Raw genomic sequence first — 23,877 nt, 5'->3', positions numbered from 1 at the left:
AACCCAGAATCGAATTACAGCCACTGTCACTACAGACATTGTTCTATTCAAGACTTCCCTGAAGACAGGACCTAATTGCAATGTCGAATGAACACTAGTTAGCAATTAGTATCTAGCACAAAACAAAATAAACAGTAATTAGATTTAACTAATGATATAGGCATGGTAAAAAAAAGTGTGGATATCTTTGAAAGAAATATATTAATGGTAAAATACAAAAAATAGCCTACTGTGAAACACAGCTTTCTGTTTATTCTATTAAATGATAATATAGAAACAAGACAAGCTAATTGATAAACCACGGAATTGATGCAGAACAATGAATAATTTTATGTTTCTTGCGGAAGTGTTTCAGACTTGATGACGTTTCTAAGTTATTATGTTTGTCAATGCGAGTGCTGAAATGGCAATATACTGTCATCAAGATGAAAATAGTTCTAGCGTAGATTTATTGTTTAACTGATAAAACGTTATGAAATAGTTCTTACCAAACAGGATTTATTGTTAAAGCAGCGGATGGTTACATAACGTATCTACTGCAATAGTAACTATTATCCACCTGGTGGAAGATTGTGTAACATCTCTATCAAAACAGTAGCTATTGTTCACATTGTGGAAAGTTATGTAACATTTCTTTGCAAACAGTAACTATTGTCTACCTTGTAGAAGATTACATAACGATTCTATCAAAACAGTAATTATTTTCAATTTGGCGGAATGTTATCTGACATTTCTATGCAAACAGTAACTATTGTTCATCTGGCAGAAAGTTATATAATATTTCTAACAAAACAAGAGCTATTGTTAAATGTGCGGAAAGTTACATAACGTATCTATCAAAACAGTAACTATTGTTCACCTACTAGAAGGTTACTTAACAGCTTTATCAAAACAGTAACTGTTGTCTACCTAGTAAAAAGTAACTTAACATCTCTATGCAAACAGTAACTGTTGTCTGTCTAATGGAATGTAACTTAACAGCTCTATCAGAACAGTAACTGTTGTCTATCTAGTAGAACGTAACTTAATAGCTCTATCAGAACAGTAACTGTTGTCTATCTACTAGAAGGTTACTTAACAGCTCTATCAAAACAGTAACTGTTGTTTATCTGCAAGAAGGTTACTTAACAGCTCTATCAGAACTGTAACTGTTGTCTATCTAGTAAAAGGTTACTTAACAGCTCTATCAGAACAGTAACTGTTGTCTATCTAGTAGAAGGCTACTTAACAGCTCTATCAGAACAGTAACTGTTATCTATCTAGTAGAAGGCTACTTAACAGCTCTATCAGAACAGTAACTGTTGTCTATCTACTAGAAGGTTACTTAACAGCTCTATGAAAACAGTAACTGTTGTCTATCTACTAGAAGGTTACTTAACAGCTCTATCAGAACTGTAACTGTTGTCTATCTGCAAGAAGGGTTACTTAACAGCTCTATCAGAACTGTAACTGTTGTCTACCTAGTAAAAAGTAACTTAACATCTCTATGCAAACAGTAACTGTTGTCTGTCTAATGGAATGTAACTTAACAGCTCTATCAGAACAGTAATTGTTGTCTATCTAGTAGAACGTAACTTAATAGCTCTATCAGAACTGTAACTGTTGTCTATCTAATAGAAGGTAACTTAACAGCTCTATCAGAACAGTAAGTGTTATCTATCTAGTAGAAGCAACTTAACAGCTCTATCAGAACAGTAAGTGTTATCTATCTAATAGAAGGTAACTTAATAGCTCTATCAGAACAGTAATTGTTGTCCATCTAGTAGAAGCAACTTAACAGCTCTATCATAACAGTAAGTGTTATCTATCTAATAGAAGGTAACTTAATAGCTCTATCAGAACAGTAATTGTTGTCCATCTAGTAGAAGCAACTTAACAGCTCTATCAGAACAGTAAGTGTTGTCTATCTAGTAGAAGGCTACTTAACAGCTCTATCAGAACAGTAACTGTTGTCTATCTACTAGAAGGTTACTTAACAACTCTATCAGAACAGTAACCGTTGTCTATCTGCAAGAAGGTTACTTAACAACTCTATCAGAACAGTAACTGTTGTCTATCTAGTAGAAGCAACTTAACAGCTCTATTAGAACAGTAAGTGTTGTCTATCTAGTAGAAGATAACTTAACAGCTCTATCAAAACAGTAACTGTTGTCTATCTACTAGAAGGGTACTTGACAGCTCTATCAGAACAGTAGCTGTTGTCTATCTAGTAGAAGGTAACTTAACAGCTGTATCAGAACAGTAACTATTGTCTATCTACAAGAAGGTTACTTAACAGCTCTATTGAAACAAGAAGTGTTGCTCAGTTTTATAAAAATAGGATATCTGTATTTTCCACTTGATGTAATCCAACATATAAAGCTACGTTTATGTATGTTTGTTTGCACCTTTCAGCCATCTTTTCCTTATACGCATTTCATATTTCTTGATTAATCAGTATCAAACTGATACAGTGAGGTAGGATGATATGAGAAAGATCGTAAAGGGGTGGCGTTTGAACCGTCATCATCTATATAAATAAACGATTAAACGTCAATATGTGTGTCTGTCTGTCTGTTCTTTATACACATTCCATATTTCGTGATTAATCAACACCAAATTTGACACAGTAATACAGGATAGCATGACGAAGGTCATAAGGGGCTGGGCCCCTTCATTTAATTTCATATTGATAGAAGTATTGAAAGCAGTATGCCTTCCTTTACAGTATTGGTGGCTTTATGTTTCTTATTGCACTTTTACTGTTTATTATGTTACAAAAAATAATGACATAGTATTCTATCCTTTGTTACAAACGAGGTTTTATTTCACTCGTTCAACAGATGAGTGCTCCATCTACTAAATATAAAAAGAAAATATCACAATTTATTTTTCATTTTTAACAGTCGATATCACGAAATTTTTTGAACAGTTTCGTTTAGAAGATGTTTTTTAACCTTTTGATTGTTGTAAACGACGCTTCATTTTTACTTTAACGAAAACTACTCACCAATAACAATAGTGCTAATACAATACTTGTGTGTGTTTTCTTTTAGCAAAGCCACATCGGGCTATCTGCTGAGCTTACCGATGGGAATAGAACCCCTGATTTTAGTGTTGTAAGTCCGTAGACTTACCGCTGTACTAGCGGGGGGCATACAATACTTAATAGACCAAGTATTGTTTTGTGAATTTATTTTATAGTGGTAATATAATACTTAATAGATCAAGTATTGTTTTGTGGATTTATTTTATAGTGCTAATGCAATAACTAATACACCAAGTGTTGTTTTGTGGATTTATTTTATAGTGCTAGTACAGTACTTAATCTAGGTATATATAAACTATACTGTTTTCTGGATATGAAAAAGGTAAAAACAACAATATTTTCCAGTTGATATTTTTGTGAAAACAGAACGTTGCCGTTTTATATACATTAGATAGCCCACTTTTTGGATATAAAAGTTGTTTTCTGTTTTTGTGATTGAGAGTGTTTATACCTCACCGTTTGTTTCGTCGAAACGATGTTGTTTTGTTGGGAGTAGAAGATTCCTGTTATTGTTTCTTTCTAGGAACGTGTAAAAAGGTTTATATCAATAAAAAATAAAAACAAACAAATGGCGTCGAGATGAATAAAATACAGAATTTGAGTATGTTATATGAGAACAATTTTAGGACATAATCTTTTCGTTACAGTTCATACCGTCTCGATCGGTCGTACTCTTTTTGACGATCGTTCATCTTGACAATAGTCCTGCAGCATAGGTTTCATTAATAAAGTAAATCGTAGTACATCATCCTGATACAGTAAAACGTAATACGTCATCCATATAAAGTAAATCATGGTGCAACACACCGATGCAATAAAACATCATAAATCACTTTAACACGGAAAAACGTAGTACATTACTTTTAAACTATAAACCGTAATATATGACTCTGATATGGTAAAATGGTGGCACATCACTCTGATACAATAACTGGTGCACCGAACAAACTAACAAGAACTCTAGTAAAACTAAGTTCAAAAATAAGTTAGTATGTTAAACCGGTTCTTGTAGTCAACAGAAACAATCAAAAAGTTATAGAGAAAATGTATTTCAGAACAGTAATCTTTAAAAAAAATCCAAATATTTTAAATCGTCAACAAAAGACCGAATGAACAGCTGCATTTGGTATCCCAGTAATCAATGTTTATAACTTTGTTTATAAACAATGTTTATAAATGAAAAAAAAAAACTGTAATAAATTTAAACTTCCTATCAGAATCCTCCACATTCATGAACAAATACTCTGACACACTCAGCACATCTTACTACAAAAATGATCCATTATATGCGGATACGTTAGCATCTATCACCCAAAGTCAGCTGGTTCGATTACTGCAATATTTTAGCATGATAACTGGAAACTATCCAACAGTTTACGCTTCCTTGTTTTAAGATTTTTTCTCAGAAGGGGCATAAAAACACTGTGAAATATGACAAATTTTTACAATTTTTTAGACTTTTGGCATTGAATTTAAAGAAACATGTACTTAATCTGTTAAATGAGTCAATTGTTTTCTGCCAGAAAGCATGATATACAGTTAACATCTACTGTGGTCATTAGAGATCTAATAACAAAACCAAAGAAACAAGAAAAGGAAACATTAGATAACATTTTCGTTCATAAATATGTACTTTTTAATGGCTACCCTCAGCTAGGATCCATAAAATCCTTAATAATAAAATCCCGTAGTGTTAGTACTGGTAATCGTGTTTCATTTTTAACTTGGGTTATGAGATGAAATGCTAAATATGTCAAGAAATATACATTGGATAATCACATACACAAATGTTGCAGAAAAGTTGGAGGCCATCTTGAAATGTGAATCTGGAAAAAAGTGCCTCAGTTCAACACGTGTATGTGAGAAACATAGCTGTCTTATGGCTGACTTTCTCGTTTAGTACTTTATAAAACAAAGACTTCACCGACAACGTTGAGAAGGTTTACTTCTTTTCGGACTCTACCCTAAAATGAGTTCAGAGAAAGAGTGGTTGGAGTTTGTAGCAAAACAAACCCCAAACCCTCCAAGTGGCGCAGCGGTATGTCTGCAGACCCCACCACTAAGACCTGGTTTCGATACCCGTGGTGGGCAGAGCACAGATAGCCTATTGTGTAGCTTTGTGTTTAACTCTAAACAAACCAACCCAAATATTCAGTTTAAAACACTGTTTACTGCTGTTAGGTTTGTGTTAAAGTTCATAAATATTACGTATAAATCAGTTTCTAGGGAAATAACTCGTTATTTTTTAATCTTTATACACAAATATATGTCTTAATTGGTTACTGAAAACTGTCCCCCATTGGGACAGCGGTAAGTCTGCGGATATACAACATAAAAAAACAGGGTTTCGATTCTACTCGGTGGGTACAGCAGATAGCGCGATGTGGCTTTGCTATAAGAAATACACACGCGCACTGTATTGTAGATTAAACAAATAAATAAATACATGACAGTTTTAAATCCATGTACTGTTTCTGAAACACCGGTGCGCAGTCCGTTAGAATTAACAAAAAATTTACATGTAAATCACAATGATTTGTCGTTATACTCTGATAGGGAGAAGGCAAGCTGGCCCCTGGTATTCAAAAGACTGAGAAAGGCTGGTCTAACATGTGCAACGCAACAATACCAACAGACCATCCGATTATACATTTATTTTAAAAATATACGTTTGTTTCATTTTTATATGTATTTAGAAATCCATGTAACGTATATTGCTAAATGTGTATTGCGAAAGTCCCCCTTGTTCTTTAAATTTGTAGAAGATTCTCGGGTATAATAATCAACAATGTACGATGTGTGTAAGTAAAATACTAGTGATTGACAGTATCATTTATTATCAGATGAATTTTCGAGAATCTCACTTAACGAGTATAAAAAATAGCTATCGAAACACGCGTAAAGCCAGTTTAGTATTATTGGTTTGTTACAGTCAGTGTGCTATATGTCCATGAAGCTATAATTGTGATAAAAGTTTATTAATCGGAAAACAACAGATATTTGACGAGGAACGTTTAAAGATTTGCAACATCTTTCAGCATAGAAAATTAACTTCAGACGTTGATATTTCTTCGAGGACATTAGATATTTTCCTTGGTAAAAAGTCAGCTTGTAATCCGCGTGAGACCAAATAAGAATAGAGCGAACAAGCATTCCCGTCAAGAGAAGTGTACCGGTGTATCAGTTAATCTGGTCTCCAAGAATCTTCGATAGATTATTTAGTTCCAGACCAGACAGAAGATTCAGTACTGTTTGTAAGTTTGCAAAACTAGTATATAAACCCTTATCTGTAACAACCGCTATTATAAATCTTATCGTTGCTTGTGTATTAAAATATATTTACGTTAAGAACGATAATTGAGTGTATCAGTCTTGTTGACAGATTTCATAAATTTGATACGTATCGACACGTAGTTAACTTCTAAACTAAAATTAAAATTTCCGGCTATTTAAATCATAAGACGCAATGTACGTAACGTAATAAATCAGATACTCGTTCGATATAAATTATGGCCAGGTGGGTTAAGGCATTCGACTTGTAATCTGAGGGTCGCTGGTTCGAATCTCCGTCCTACCAAACATGTCGCCCTTTCAGCCGTGGGGGCGTTATAACGGTACGGTCAATCCCACTATTCGTTGGTAAAAGAGTAGCCCAAGAGTTGGCGGTGGGTGGTAATGACTAGCTGCCTTCCCTCTAGTCTTACACTGCTAAATTAGGGACGGGTAGCGCAGATAGCACTCATGTAGCTTTGCGCAAAATTCAAAAGACAAACAAACAAACGAGATAAATTATAATACATAACAAACACTACAAGCTGTTTTTAATTATTGTTTGCTTTAAAATATAAATTTACTTTTTATAACCAATTACATTTGTCAAAAGACAGTAGATAGTAATAGTTTTATTATATTTGCAGTTAAATTGATTATTATAACACATATAACTGATATACGTTAACTCTATAATAATTGTTATTCTAAGAAATAAACATATAAATAATGTTCTGACCATTATCACATTTATTTGTTTAATTTGATTTCATCATCAAACGTGAATGTCAGTGAAGAAAAGTTGATGTAGGTGTTAATCTATTCTTTGATTCGTTATTCCCGCTATATCAGGTTAGTTTCACCGAATTCATTGTTTAAGCAAAGGCACATCAAGCTATCTACCGTATTCACCGTGAGAACTCGAACCCCGAATTTTGGCCTTGTAAGTTGATATAACCTTATCGCAGTCCCACCTGGGGAATGTTTAGAGGTGTGCTGGATTGTTTGTTTGTTTTGAATTTCGCGCAAAGCTACTCGAGGGCTAGCTGCCCTACCCGCGACCCTCGGATTACGAGTCAAGCGCCTTAACACACTTGGCCATGCCGGGCCCAGATGTGATGGAACGTAAGCTGCTTGTTTGGTTTAGGAATATTATCCTTTAATTACCACTAATATCTTGAAAAAAATTCACATTAAAAGTATTTTAGATTATTAATGGTAAGTAAAGGAATACACATCTTAACCCATTATTTTTGCCTTTCTGTTTATTGTATCACAACGGCTTGATGAAGCTCTGGTGTTGAATGAAGCGTCGGCGTTGGGTAGGATGGACATAATATGGTTGAAATACTATTATGCGCTTTTCTCGAAAATTTTCTAAGGTGCTGCATAAAAAATGTGGGGTGTAAAAACACAATAACTATTTGTAATAACCGTTATTATAAATTATATTATTATTTGTGTATTAAAATATATTTATGTAAAGAAAGAAAACTGTGTGTATCTATCTTGTCGGCAGATATTATAAATGTGATATATATTGACATTCAATTAACTTCTAAACTGAAGTTTCAGCTACTGGAAATCGTAATACTTAACATAATAAATTAGGTATTCGTCCTAGGGCCCAAACATGCTCACTCTTTTAGTTGTGTGGTTTTAAAATGTGACAATCAATCCAACTATCAGGCAAAAGAGTAGCCCACTGCTAAATTAAAGACGACTAGCGCAGATAGTCCTCGTGTAGCTTTGCGCGAAATTCAAAAGCAAACAAACAAAACAATTATAAATTCTTTATTTTTTTCTAGTTAAAACGTTAATGGTTTTCCAAAAACAAGTAGTTTACTGTTATTATTTTTTATTTTGTTGGTATATCAAGTACGGTATATGTTTTTTATAAAGATAACGTTGTTTTCTGGTTAAAGCATATCGATTTTATGTAAGCAAACCTAACTTAATATAAAGTGTGGTTTAAAACAATGTTTTCTGACTCAAACATTCTCCGTTTATTTACTGTACGCCATTTCTTTCAAATAATACTGTTTTCTTATTTAACTTCTATAGCGCAGACTGGTGTATAGAAGGCATATTAACACTAGTAATAAATAACCTTGAAGTATTGTACTGTTGGTTTCGGTTTGTTTAAATGGAATGCTACCGAAGAAGCGGTAAAACGAAACGATGATTTTTCCTAATTAAATAAAAACAGCAATTTGATGCTATAAGTTCGTATATTTCTAGTAATAAAATACTGCTTTCTAGGTTAAACCAATATTATCATTGCTTTCAAGGTATTATCTTCCTCAAGATAAGCAACATTATTTTATTATAAATGTGAAAACATATTTATGTAGTAGAAATATTACTTTTATACCCTAATGTTCCACTGTGATTAACTGCAGAAACTTATTAATACACGTGTCCTTGTGATATACAGAGTTTAAAAGAGATATATAAAATATTTCTCCGCTTGACAAACGTTTCAAGGTTTTGTTTTCTAACACAAAAACTGACGCCGATAAGTTGCTACTTTCTCTCTCATCTAAAGCTTTAATCAAATTAAAAGCACCTGATTTGAACAACGTGTTAGCGTGTTGTTATTTTAGAACTCGTAATTTGTATTAATGTTTCCTTTTAACATTTCAGCTGTGTAATTGCTAGGGGAATAGCAACATAACATTATTATGAAATCATTTTATGTAACTCACGACAGTTTTTTCAAACTTAAAAACCGTAACACCAGGTAAAATAATTAGAAACGTCAGAGAAGGACTGATATTTCATTTAATGATAAATAGCAAAAATTATCCTTGTAAAATATGGCAAATAATGTAAAAAATCACTATTAAATTAAGTAAAGTGCAAAACATTAATGAAATTTGTTATGTATTACCATTTCAAAGAGTCTGAAACTGAGTTAAATGATAATTTGAATTTAAAAATACTCAGTACTCAGTACGTATCAAATTTATGATATTTGCCAACAAGATTGAAACACATTTTTTCCTAAACAAACATATTTCAATATACAAAGAGTGACACAATTTATAATAACGGTTATTACAATTAATGGTTTATGTACAAGCGTTTTACAAACCTACAAACAATATCGGGTTTTCTTTCTGGTCTGGAACTTCCTTGATGTATTCTCGAGGGTTTACGATGAACGAAGTAATTTTGAGTTGATGTAGGTACAATTCACTTTACAGATGGATCGCTATCTCAGCGTTTTTCGCTTATCACATGTCGAGTTTTTCACCCCTGAAGTTATATAACGTCTTCGAAAAATTCAAATGTCCGACGTGAATACGCTGAAACTAAAAGGTTTGTAATGTTCGAAATTTATAAACATTTCTGGTTAAATATCTGAAGCCACCGATTAATAAGCGTTGATCTGAGTTATTATTTCCAAGGTTTATAGTATATTTACTATAAACAGTACATACTGTCTGTTGGTTATATTTAGAGGTATGAGGAAAGTTTATCAAACCTTCAGCTTAGGCAACAATACAGACGATACACTAGTGTTTGCATTTATACACACATATATTGTTGATCCATACACTTGAGAATCTTCTACAATGTTAGTGAAATTACGGAAATTTCGCAATACTAATTTAACAATATAAGATATGTATATTTCCAAATATATCCTCAACTTAAACAACATTGATATTAAAATGGGTATGTAATATTAAGTTTGTCACAAATTTAATACACTAGGAATAAAGGTTATTCTCTAATGTTTTAATGGAAGGTTTTGTTTGCTTTGAATTTTTGCTCAAAACTACAACCCCTCCCTTTATTTAGTAGCGTAGGACGAGAGGGAAGGCAGCTAGTCATCATCACCCACCGCCTACTCTTTGGCTACTCTTTTACCAACGAATACTTGGATTAACCATCACATTATAACACCACCACGGCTGAAAGGGGCGAGAATATTTGGTGCGACGGGGAATCGAACCCGCGATCCTCAGATGACGAGTCGAGCACCTTAACCACCTGGCCATGCCGGGCCTTTAGTGGAAGGCTTTAGGGCTTATAACTTCAGCTTTGTGATAAACTGGACGGTTTCTAATGTAAAATTTGTGGTTCAGCCTCTGCGGCTGCTTGTTTGTTTGTTTCTTTTTTAATTTTGCTCGAAGCTACACGAGTGCTATCTGCGCTAGCCATCCCTAATTTAGCAGTGTAAGACTAGAGGGAAGACAACTAGTCATCACCACCTACTGCCAACTCTTGGGCTACTCTTTTACCAACGAATAGTGGGATTGACCGTCACATTATAATGCCCCCACGGCTGAAAGGGCAAGCATGTTTGATGTGACTGGGATTCGAACCCGCAATCCTCAGATCACGAGTCGAGTGCCTTAACCACCTGGCCATGCTGTGCGTCGGCTAGCCAGCCCATTGTGCAGCTTTGTCCTAAAATAAACAAATAGATAATAGTTGTTTCAACGACACAAAATAAATAATTTTGGTGTAACTAATAGTGACTAAATCGGTTCATTTTGTTAATATTACGCAAAATATTTAAAAAAAATAGTAAATAAATGACATTTTGTTTGATTTGATTTCTTATTGTGGTACTTACTTTACAAATGGATAAATATAAAAGTATATGAAACAATTTCATTGTTGTTATTGTTTAGCCAGTTGTTGAGTACTATTGAAATTTGATTTTGAGAAATAACATCTGATTCTGTACAAAGTAATTTAACTTTGCTTAAATATAAATTATTCTAAGTAATAAAATATTTAAGTATCATAAGTAAATCTTCTCACCAAGTTGACGCTTGGTTTACATCCTTGACCCTATATAAATAAGAACTAACCTCGAATCAAGTAAAATTGAGATCAGATAATCAAATAGTTTAAAACGTTAGCCGTAACTTTTCTTTAAATTATTTATTCTAAAAGAGTTATATACTATTTTAATAATAAATAAATAGCTAGATTTATAAACCAATGAACTAAAGGTTGTAATTTTTTTTCATAACTTTAATCTTTCCACTCGTTATAGCCGTGTAAGAGTCTTACGAGTCTTATGAGAAATCCTCTGGTGGCTTAATAGTAAACTTCTGGGCTCATAACACTAAAAATTGGATTTTGATACCTGCGGTATTTGCGGTATATACCTTGCTCAATTTGATTGAGCTCAGATATCTAGCTCAATGTGTAGCTTTACGCTTAATAACAAGAAAACAAGTCTCATGAATGAATAATCTGGGTTATACCTCTTTGAAAGGAAAAGAAAAACATGGGATTTTTAATTAGATTTTCATATCTTTTCTTCATATAAAACCTCAGGTCTTCTAATTTTCTTCCCAACGTTGACGAACTCATTAGGAGTTCGTTTGAAATGAGCCTTCTGTTTAAAAAGATATGTTTCCTAGGACTGAACACAACAGTCATCTGGATTCGTTCAGTAGTCCATTTCTTTAGTTCTGGCATAATCATGACATTGTGGGATGTTGCTACAGTAATAAGAAGTGACTTTTCCTCTAAACGGTTAAAGATAATCATGAGGAAATTTCTAACATTATTCTGTAGTAATGAAAGAAACGAGACCGCTGTATCGCTTTTCAAACGAAATCTTAGTTAATTTCGTAAATACATATAATTTCATGTAGGTGCTAGTCATTGTCTCTTTTGGATCTTAGAAATTTACGGTTTACACACCAAAAGCTGGTGAATCATTAGAAATGTAATTGACATATAATATGTGATAAAGATCATGTTAATTATAAACGTTTTTCCACATTCCTTTTGATTTATCCACTACAGCTCGAAATCAGCGGCATGTAAGAAAGGTACTTGAGATCTACCTTTTGCATTAATATTGCTGTCTAAGAGGCCATTCGTACAATACCAAAACTCGTCATTTAGGCTGAACGATGAGAGATAAAAGATTCTCTGAAATGCTATTTATATTTGCAGTGTATTCGAAGGACCTTTTGCGCAGTAGCTTGTTGAAGACAAAAGATCCACATGCAATGTATTTTTGCAGAAATTGAGCGTTTTGCCCCCCCCCTTTGGCAAATTATCCCTATCTTTCAAAGTGTTACATCGTGTATACACGTAGCGCTTCGAATACTCTTGTACGTAGGGCTACGAATGCTCTTTCCTGTCTTAACATCCAGAACAACTGATGAATTTTGGTATTGGACAAAGGACCTCTTGAAAGGTGACTTGTGGAAGCCAAAAGATTGACGTCTCAGACTTTAAATGGATAAATTTAAAGGGATATTAAAAAAATCTTCAGTTAATCTGATTTTTATCAAACATTACAGACCTTTGGTGTATAATTTTTTCGCCAGGTTTCAGCGTTTAAAACTTAGCTTTTCAATTAATATGATGTGTGTAATATTAACACTTCACATAACCTTTTGTCTATCATCGTCCAGCCCACTTGACGAGCATTGGTATTTAGTGAATGGCCTTTTCAGGAATGACTTGTAATAGATAAAAGATTAATATAGCGTGTCGTTTTTTTACATGCTTCTGAATCTACAATAAGCCTACAAAATGAGATGTAGTAAAAACTCATCTACATTTAACGTTATTTTTAGGAGTTTTGGGTTTATTAAAAACTCCGCCTTGATTTTCTCGTCTCTTCGCTTTTAAGACTCGCTCAGAAAGAAATATACAAATTATTTTCATTCCTCTCTCCACACTTCTGTTTTTAAGAACACACTTGCATGTACACCGATTCATTCTTTGCATTTTATCTTAGGTTTTGTATTAGTGCTAACCAATCGGGTTCATGCAAATACAGTAAATTTAGTGACTTATAGTTCTGTAAGTATTCTTCCTTCTTATTTGTCTACGAATCTACGATAAGATAAACGTCTGGCCCTGTGATACTTATTGGAAAGTTATATTTACAATCAGTTTAAATGTGTTCTTCATCGAGGCCCGGCATGGCCAAGCGTGTTAAGGCGTGCGACTCATAATCCGAGAGTTGCGCGTTCGCATCCCCGTCGCGCCAAACATGCTCGCCCTTTCAGCTGTGGGGGCATTATAATGTGACGGTCAATCCCACTATTCGTTGGTAAAAGAGTAGCCCAAGAGTTGGCGGTTGGTGGTGATGACTAGCTGCCTTCCCTCTAGTCTTACACTGCTAAATTAGGGACGGCTAGCACAGATAGCCCTCGAGTAGCTTTGTGCGAAATTCAAAAACAAACAAACAAACAGTCCTCATCATTATTGGATTTGAAAGCTGGGCTACTACCATTTTTTATACGTTATTTCATTGTGAGTTGTGAAGTAATGTATTCAAAAGCATGTCTGTGAGATTCATATCTCAATACTCAATGGAATGACAGAACTTTGTTTTCATTCTTGTAAGAGGTATAATTTGTTTGATTTACTACCATTAACTGTGTCCAAATTATACATAGAAAGCAGCAAACTGGCGATATCTGAATGTGTTGATCTGTTACTTGTAGATCAGGTAGAATCAAAAATTGTTCTTCTTCCATCAGACTGACATTACTCGTAGATCAGGTAGAATCAAAAATTGTTCTTCTTCCATTAGACTGACATTACTTGTAGATCAGGTAGAATCAAAAATTGTTCTTCTTCCATCAGACTGACATTACTTGTAGATCAGGTAGAATAAAAAAAAATGTTCTTCTTCCATTAGACTGACATTACTTGGAGATCAGGTAGAATAAAAAATTGTTCTTCTTCCATCAGACGGGCAAACATATCTGTACAGTTTGACAGAGATGAAACCCATTTTAAACAAGAAAAATAGAATGAATAAAAGACGTTTAATGTTATTAGGAAGACGGACGAATAGACGAAACTTTGGATTGTTCTTGTTGGCCCTGTTTCTCGATGTCAACATCTTTCTTCCCTGTTTGTAAAAATCTAAAGTAAAAAGCAATACTTAACAAAAATATTATTGACTGCTGTGAAACATACTTTTTATTGACTTCACGTGATTTGTTAAGCTGGGTCTGTAGTCAATATAATTAAATACCTTTATATACGTTTCGTATCATCTAACAGTATCAAGTCTCCTCTGTTCGTCATTTTTTAGGTTTGTTATTTCCTCCACTTTGGAGTAACAGTTGACCCAATCCGTAATGTGTGTACATGTGATCGCTCGAGTTTTTGCTGTATGTTCTGATTGTTGGTGTTTTTACTGTGTTGTATGTTTTCTTTCGCTTGGAACTTAAAGCGTTTTCGTCAAAATCCATTAGCTGATTAGTTCAAAAGGAAGGCTACTTACTGCAATTTAAGGCTCCTAGTGTTAAAATGAGTTCTGGACACTGATTGAAATTTATGAATATTATCACAAGCAATTTTGCCGCCATTGTCCTACCAACACCAAAGTTATTGTGCCAGAAACTCAATTAGTCCTTTTGGCCGTGTGGTAAATAGCCTAGAAAAGCTCAGGTTGACAGCTTACCAGCACTAAATCTGACTGGCGACGCTTTTGTAATCTTATTGTACAAAGTGTTTGGACTAGAATTACATATCCACGAACACGGAGCTAGTTAACCACTAAACAAAAGCGAAACATGATTGTTCAATAGAGTTTAATGACCACCTGTTGAGATATAGCTAATGGCGAAACATACAAATTCAACACTACAGAGCTGTTGGCCGCCTGTCGTGTTATAGGTAATAAGTACTTAGAGAAATGGAACATTGCCTTAGTTTATATTTATATATCTTTTGCTATGCTTAGAAAAAACAAATATATTCTACTACCACACACTTAAAACACATCTTGAAATAGAATAATACAGTTTCTCAGCCCTTTAACGAAGAATAGCTTACTAAATTCATCCTTTAAGATTTTTTTTTAAATCTTTACATATTCAAATAAGCATATGTTTTGCTGCGTGGTATGCTTTATGGAAATGTTATCTCTGCACACAACAATGAAGTTAAGTAAAATGAACCCTTGAGGCAGAAAGGTCACGGAATTTCAATTTACAGAAATAATGACTAAATCATTCATCTTACTACTACAGGAAACACGGCTGTCACTGAAGACTACCTCTAGCTTCTCCTGTCGTAATATTTTCTTGATAGATATCTAACTAGGTCTCAAGAGATGTCTGAACGGGTCCTCAAAAGATGTCTGATCTAGTTCTTAAGGAATTCAATAGATGTCTAAAATGTGTTTCGAAATATCTCTGAACTGGGTCTTAATAGATTTCTGAATTGGATATTAAGGATGTTAAAGTATATCTGTACTAGGTCTTAATAGATTTCTGAATTGGATATTAAGGTATATCTGTACTGTATCTTAATAGATTTCTGAATTGGATATTAAGGTATATTTGTACTTGGTCTTAATAAATTTCTGAATTGGATATTAAGGTATATTAGTACTTGGTCTTAATATATTTCTGAATTGGATATTAAGGTATATCTGTACTGTATCTTAATATATTTCTGAATTGGATATTAAGGTAAATCTGTACTGAATCTTAATAGATTCCTGAATTGGATATTAAGGTATATCTGTACTGAGTCTTAATAGATTTCTGAATTGGGTATTAAGGTATATCTGTACTGGATCTTTATAGATTTCTGAATTGGATATTAAGGTATATTTGTACTGGGTCTTAATATATTTCTGAATTGGATATTAAGGTATATCTGTACTGGGTCTTAATATATTTCTGAATTGGATATTAAGGTATATCTGTACTGTATCTTAATATATTTCTGAATTGGATATTAAGGTATATCTGTACTGAATCTTAATAGATTTCTGAATTTGAGATTAAGGTGTATCTGTACTGAGTCTTAATAGATTCCTGAATTGGATATTAAGGTATATCTGCACTGTATCTTAATAGATTTCTGAATTGGATATTAAGGTATATCTGTACTGAATCTTAATAGATTCCTGAATTGGATATTAAGTATATCTGTACTGGGTTTTAATAGATTCCTGAACTGGATATTGAGGTATATTTGTACTGGATCTTAATAGATTTCTGAGTTGGATATTAAGGTGTATCTTTACTGAGTCTTAATAGATTGCTGAATTGGATATTAAAGTATATCTGTACTGGGTCTTAATAAATTTCTGAATTGGATATTAAAGTATATCTGTACTGGGTCTTAATAGATTCCTGAACTAGATATTAAGGTATATCTGTACTAGATCTTAATAAATATTTGAATTCAATCTCAAGAGATGTCCGAACTAGGTTTCAATATAGGCCTGAATTGAAAATCGAGATATATCTGAAATGGCTTTTAATAGCTGCCTGAACTGGCTATTAAGAGATGCCTAAGTCGGATATTAAGAATTTTCTAAATTTAACTAGACTTTAAGAGCCATACGAACGAAGTCTTAAGAGATACCTGAATTGGATATCAAAAAGTCTGAAATGAATCTCACGAGATATTTAAACTGGTTCTCATGTGGTTGAAGAGACTTCTTAATCGTATTTTAATTTTTGCTATCGATTAAACTGTATATGACTTAAAACTACATGTTTTCTATAGATTTTATTAAATATGTGACTGTTTATTTAACAAGATATATAAATTTACATCTGCAAAACACAGCGAAACTTAGAAAATTTATTACAGAGTAACTTAGAAATAAGATATAGATTATAGGCCTAGAATATTATTTAACTTAGTCGTCACTCTTCATTGTTTAATTTACAAGCTAGACCTTATTAAATAGTCTTTATCCTGCTAGATTAGGCTTTCGATAATTATCGCACGTCTCCGGAAACGTTAAAAATATTGAAGCTTATTTTCTTTCATTAAGTGATAAAAGTATCAAAAACTGATATTGCTAACTGAGTGAGTTACACATTTCTCGAACGTTTCTTTCCACGTGTGAATATTAACTGTTTTATTTGGATTTGTGTCAGCGTAAAAGAGAAGAACCAAAGATTACGTAAAGTACTGGAGGACATGCATATGTAAAGGTGAGGTATTACGAAGTATTCTAGGTGTCAAATACATTGGAAAAAAGTGACAAAAAAAGTCAGACTTCTTACGAATATAAGAGAATTTTCGCTGCTATTTGATCTTCTACGTGAGCCTAATACCTTGTTTATCCCAAAAGTCTGTAAGGAATTCGCTGTCATAGTGTGTACATTAGGCTTAAACGACCACGGTTAAAATACCAATAGAAGATGAATGACCCACAGGATCAACAAGAAGAGCCTTGTAAACTCGTTAGTGGTTCAACAAACCCTGTGGTCAAGCCGTTTATACCTTCGATTGCTCATCGTGTATTACATCCATCGAAGCTCGAAAGGTAAGACTTTCTGTTTATATCTACTAGTTGGGAGTACAAGTTCAGGAAGCAAAAACTGTATGAAGGACGTTGTTTTATAATACTTCCCTTCCTTCCTTTCTTCTGTTGCAATTAGATCCCTAATGACTTATCAGATGGTATTGCATACCCTGCTTTGTGAATGGTAATGATTAACTTATTTAATTCATCAATGACTTATATCTTTAAATTAAAAGCAAAACGTTTATTTAAAAAATAATATTTATTTCCCTTCTCAGGGAGAAATACTAAAACAAAATAACTTACGTACATCGTTAGAGAGTTTCTAGTGAAAACAACAAAAATTACGATAATCAAGTCAGCCAACTCTAGATGATGAATAATACATGCGCTCGCGCGCACACACGGGTACTGAAATTAAGCGAAACTATGATGAACTTCAAACTATGTATATTATTAGTGTCGTTTTATAGCAGCACTAAGTTAATGTTTTAGATTGATGTTTGTCATCTTGAGCCATATGTGAAAACAATTATCTTGGTTTTGTTTTACAATTACATTTAGTTTAATAGGTTTTAAATGAATTGTTTATAAACGTGAATATAAAACTTCGTGCATCATTCTAACATACCGGTGATGTATTTGCAAGTAAACTGTTGGCAGCTCATAAAGGCGTTTCGAAATGAGACCTAACACTTGTATATCCGGCCATTATTTGTCTAATATGAGATCTGATAATGTCGTGTATTCAGATAGTTTAATATCAGATCTGAATGTGTCATGTATTCTGCTAGTTTAATACAAGATTTGACAGTGTTGTGTATTCGGACAGCTTAATATAAGATTTGACAGTGTTGTGTGCTGAGCTGTTTCTTGTCTAATGAGATAAGTAATTTTGTATCAAGTGCAATGCTTCTCATAGGTCTTAGTTTTAAGTATTTTTTGTTGTTGTTGATAATAATACACGTCTATTGATGGATGGTTAGAAAAGACAATAGGTTGAACAGTAGAAAACATTTCCCACTTGTACTTTAATCTCTTTGTCCATAATGTTTATTTTTATTTTTAAGATATAGATTCGCTCATTTGGTTAATTAAATATTACTTCATTGTTATTCAGTTATGTGAAAACTGCAGTAAGGGAAGTGGAGCAGCTGCAGTTTGTTGTTGTATTAAGACGTTTGTAGGTTATCAACGTAAAATTATATAATTTTAGTGTCTGTTGTGATGTCCATATAAGTCCTTCTCAGGGTTTGGATGAATCTTAACCAAATCTGACATGGAGGTTCACTGGGTCTGGGGAAATGCATTCAAATTTACGGTTTGATATTTTGTATCTTTTACGGGCGTTTTTTTTTCTTTCCCCAATTACATATAGGGGAATCAACTTTTCACGTCCTAAGATAAATTTTCATTGATAACGAATTTCATTAACTTCCGTTCGAGATACGAGTACTCCAGCTAGTTTGGTTTGTTTGTTTAAATTTTGCGCAAAGCTACACAAGGGCTATCTGTGCTAGCCGTCCCTAATTTAGCAGTGTAAGACTAAAGGGAAGGAAACTAGTCATCACCACCCACCGTCAACTCTCAGGCTACTATTTTATCAACGAATAGTGGAATTGACTGTTACGTTATAACGCCCCCACAGCTGAAAGGGCGAGCATGTTTGATGTGACGTGGATTCGAACCCGCGACCCTCATATTACGAGTCGAGTGCCTTAACCACCTGGCCACCCACCTTTAACTCTTGGGTTACTCTTTTACCAGCGAATAGTGGGATTGACTGTGACATTATAACGCCCACGCGGCTGAAAGGACGACAATGTTTGGTGTGACGCGGATTCAAACCCACGACCCTTGGGTTACGAGTCGAGTGCCTTAACCAGCTAGTAACCTTACTTAATATTTATTTTATATTAATTTTTACTGTTTTATTGTTCTTATTAATAATTAATGTAACTAACAATATTAGAGCTATATACATATATAATTTCTCATATTTCTTAAAAACGTACAGTTCTGATACTGTCGCAAGCTGCATTTACACTTTCTTGGGTTGCTTTTTTTGAAGAAAGAATACGAATGAACTTCTCAATTCGTCAAAACTCAGCTCTGTCGTTGTCACAAAGCAGACCGTCATATGGTGAGGTGTCTGACAATGGCTGATCTTAGGTATAGTGACTTATTACGCCTGCGCACATCTAAATACTGTTTCTTATATTACTGTAAAATACTATGTTAATAATATGTGTATAGAATAACATACATGTATCAGAAATATATAAAACCCTATAATATTGTTTTACCTTATTGAAAAATATCTGAACTGTAATGATTTGTTCTAATAATATTTATGGCTAAGAGTTGTTTCTCACTTTTCACAAAGGCCCGGCATGGCCAAGCGTGTTAAGGTGTGCGACTCGTAATCTGATGGTCTCGGGTTCTCATCCCCTTCACGCCAAACATACTCGCCCTTTCAGCCGTAGGGGGCGTTATAATGTTACGGTCAATCCAACTATTCGTTGGTAAAAGAGTAGCCCAAGAGTTGGCGGTGGGTGGTAATGACTAGTTGCCTTCCCTCTAGTCTTACACTGCTAAATTAGGAACGGCTAGCATAGATAGCCCTCGAATAGCTTTGTACGAAATTTAAAACAAACAAACAAACATTTGGTGGCAGACGACGTCAGTATGAGGAGAATTCTTATCGTGTTTCTGTAGCTCGTGCCGTTAGGAAGGCCCGTGCAAGACTATGAATCCGAGAGCTCGAAGTTTGTGTCCTGTTGCAGAAAATGAAAATAGAAAATTGTACATTGAAATTTACGGTTGTAGGTACATTATAAGAGTAAAGATCAAATCCTACTATTCAAGTAGAATAGTCCAAGAACTGGCGAGAATAATGTTGAATATATGTTTCTACTTTAGCTTTTTAGTTCAGAATTAGAGACATAACATCCCTTCCTTTCTCTGAAACACTGAGAATTTATGGTCTTTTAAAATTCGTTCCACAATCAACAAGGTACTGAAGGAACATTTTCTTCATTATTCGATTCGTATGAAGAATTATGTGAAAATTGTGTGAATACTATTACTGAGCTGATCACCGTGTATTACATTAGGTATAAAAAATACGCTTAGATTTTTAAAGGAATTTAGCAATTTTTGTACAGACAATGTTGCTATAGTTCTATAGAAAGATGTATTACATGGGAAGCTATAAATGTATACAACATATCTCCATGTTGTTTTGTTCCCAAACATGTCCAATTCGCAACGAATATAATCCAGGCAAAAAATGTATAAATAAATCTTTAAATGTTATATTTATAAAATGTATTCATATGTTTGCACCTTCTATGATACTGATATACAAGTGTGTCTGTGTGTGTGAGAGAGAGAGAGAAAAAAATTATTCGTGGTTTATATACTATTCACAATATAATTCAACTATCTGAAGGTTGCCTTGCATATTGAGTAATTTGTAGTTTTTTTTGTATACAGTTGGACACTTGAAATCACTCTCTAAAAAATGGCAAATAATAACTCAGGCATGTAATGTTTAAGTGTTGTTACCTCCGAACACCGAAATGGACAGAGGTTATATTTTCACCCATATTTGTGTGTGTGTGTTTGTTTGCCAGCAAGATTTCCCAAAATCGACTAAATAGATTTGGGCGAAATTATTATGCCCCAAGACTGAAAGGGCGAACATGTTTGGTGGAACGAGGATTCGAACCGCGACCCACCTGGCCATGCCAGGCCGCTTTCGCGTTCATTACGAAGACTCTGAATAAATCATTTGTTAAAATAATGTGTTTTTGATTGCTTATATTTCTCATGAAGATAAATAGATTTATAGCGCTTTTACAAGAACCTACACTGCCTACTGTTCATATTGATAAAAGGATTATAAGGTTATATTAAAAAAATCTATATATTACGTTATATTATGATGCTGGCATTTTGCACGACTCCCTTGTAAATTTCTTTAAACATTTTACAAAAAAAGAGCAGATGGTTTAGTGGTACATGATTCACATGTTAAGACTTTGTGAAAAGCCGATAATACCTGATTCATAAATAACACTGAATATTTTGTAAAGAACAGATGTCCTGGTCATACACGATCTAATAAAAACACCATAGCTGTGAGAAAAAGGCGCTTTCAAAAGAAAAAGGATTGAGCCTACGACTTAAAAACGATGAAATCAAAACTAGCGTCCAAACTAGTAACTACACTTATAGCATTGATAAGAATTTTACTGCAAATTTTCATTCATTACATGGCCTAGCGCGTTAAGGCATGTACTTCGTAATCTGAGGGTCACGGGTTCGCGCCCGAGTCGCGCCAAAGCATGCTCGCCCTCCCAGCCGTGGGGGCGCTTCGTAATCTGAGGGTCGCGGGTTCGCGCCCGAGTCGCGCCAAAACATGCTCGCCTTCCCAGCCGTGGGGGCGTTATAATGTGACGGTCCATCCCATTATTCGTTGGTAAAAGAGTAGCCCAAGAGTTGGCGGTGGGTGATGACTAGCTGCCTTCCCTCTAGTCTTACACTGCTAAATTAGGAACGGCTAGCACAGATAGCCCTCGAGTTGCTTTGTGCGAAATTCCAAAAAAACAAACAATTATTCATTATTTAGTAAGACCACGTTTTTTCTTTATGTTCAACTTCGATCACCATGGTGGATAGAACAAAATACGTGGCCTAGTTAATTAATGAATAAATATTTGCTTTACAACTTTTATCCAATTTGGCTGCTATTTTTAATTTAAATTCTTTAAGTCTCACACTCAGTTCTTTCTTTGCTGAAACCTTTTATTTTATGCCTAATGTGTTTCTGATTGGATAACATGGTTTTTTTCTCAATACACACCAACAAACCACAGCAAGTAAGAAAATGACACTCAATCGTAATCAACACTAGCTTCAGAATCGCAACTCTATTATTCGGAACAGACCTACACTTTAGAGGACCAAAGAGATTCTTTAAAATATATGATGGTAGTTTTCCTCTCTAAAACAGTGTTAATAACTTCTTTTATAGTAACGGCCCGGCATGGCCAGGTGGGTTAAGGCGTTCGACTCGTAATCTGAGGGTCGCGGGTTCGAATTTCCGTCGCGCCAAATATGTTTGCCCTTTCAACTGTGAGGCATTATAATGTGACGGAAATTCCACTATTCATTGGTAAAAGAGTAGCCCAAGAGTTGGTGATGGGTAGTGATGACTACCTGCCTTCCCTCTTGTCTTACACTACTAAATAAGGGACGGCTAGCGCAGATAGACCTCGTGTAGCTTTGCGCGAAATTACAAAAAACAATCTTTTTTTAGTTATGCCACCGAGTTTAGGTTAACAATTTCTTGTCATTAACCCTATGCAATCGATATAGCCGTATCAAGCATCATTATTTATGCTAATTGATTTAGCTAGTATCACAAGACATTATACACTCTTTAATTAAGAGAATTTCATAACATTTATTAAGTTTTCGTCTACCTGTATGATTGTTTTGAAAACTTGAGCTAAAAACTGTTAATACAGTTTGCTTGACCTAACCAATGCTTATTTATTTGCATGTACTTTCACCCTATAGCTAATCTGTTTTAAGTCATCCGTCTTTAATCCGAATACGAAATAAACTAAAAACGTCCACCTTCATTCTTGGATGAAATTCTAATGAAATAATTTAAACCTATGGCTCGCGTAGCGTTTTGTATAAGCATGTGCTAAACTTTTTGATCCAAATGGGCGGATTTCGTTCAATAACTTTACACAAGTGGCTTATATTAAGAACAAATTTGACACTACATTGTAAGTTACAAAGATCTATCAGTGTTTTAAATTTGAAACAAATACATTAAATGTAAGTGTATTTTCCTATCAAATAAATTTTACGTAATTTCAGTGCCACAAAAAAAAAATTAGAAAAACTCAATCAAAATTGGAGATACTATATCTTGTGTATTTCTTAATGGATTGCCTTGGAATTTCTATAGAAATGTAGAGTCCAGTGGAACACATCCACTGAAAATATGTGATGGTTTGGATAACCACAGTCCCAGCTGTAGTATTTTTGAAAGAAGCTTCCAAGTGTTTAAATGGCGTTTTCCTTAACCTTAAGTTAACGAATATATTTTTAGTTTATCCTTAAAACTGAATCACAACTGCAAAACGCTGTTATTGGTTTTTCGTTGAAGGGGTTGGTGGCTCCCTCTGCTAAGAGGTCAACAAAAACAAGTAACGTTGAAAATACATATTCTATGTCATAGCATGTGTGTGTGCGTGTATGTTTCCTTATAGCAAAGCCATATCGAGCTATCTGCTGAGCCCACCGAGAAGAATCGAAC

The 23,877-nt window shown here is 34.1% G+C and overlaps 1 protein-coding gene across 7 annotated transcripts in view; it reads left to right on the top strand.

Moving 5' to 3' along the window:
- The window catches only part of LOC143226319 (tumor protein p53-inducible protein 11-like), a 304,810-nt gene that overhangs the window by 121,661 nt on the left and 159,272 nt on the right, over positions 1-23,877 (top strand). The window contains exon 1 of one of the 7 annotated variants that reach the window (XM_076457119.1): positions 17,183-17,555. The exons of 5 other annotated variants lie outside the window; for them this stretch is intronic. In XM_076457119.1, coding sequence (XP_076313234.1) covers positions 17,431-17,555 — 125 coding nt within the window. In that variant the 5' untranslated portion in view covers positions 17,183-17,430. Of the gene's footprint in view, positions 1-17,182; positions 17,556-23,877 lie in introns of those variants that run through there. One more of the 7 variants, XM_076457126.1, reaches the window with a different exon arrangement.

This window comes from Tachypleus tridentatus, chromosome 9, assembly GCF_004210375.1.
Source record: "Tachypleus tridentatus isolate NWPU-2018 chromosome 9, ASM421037v1, whole genome shotgun sequence".
NCBI classification, from domain to species: Eukaryota; Metazoa; Arthropoda; class Merostomata; order Xiphosura; family Limulidae; genus Tachypleus; species Tachypleus tridentatus.
The sequence above is the reverse complement of the archived record's forward strand: the minus strand, read 5'-3'. Positions and strand labels throughout refer to the sequence as shown.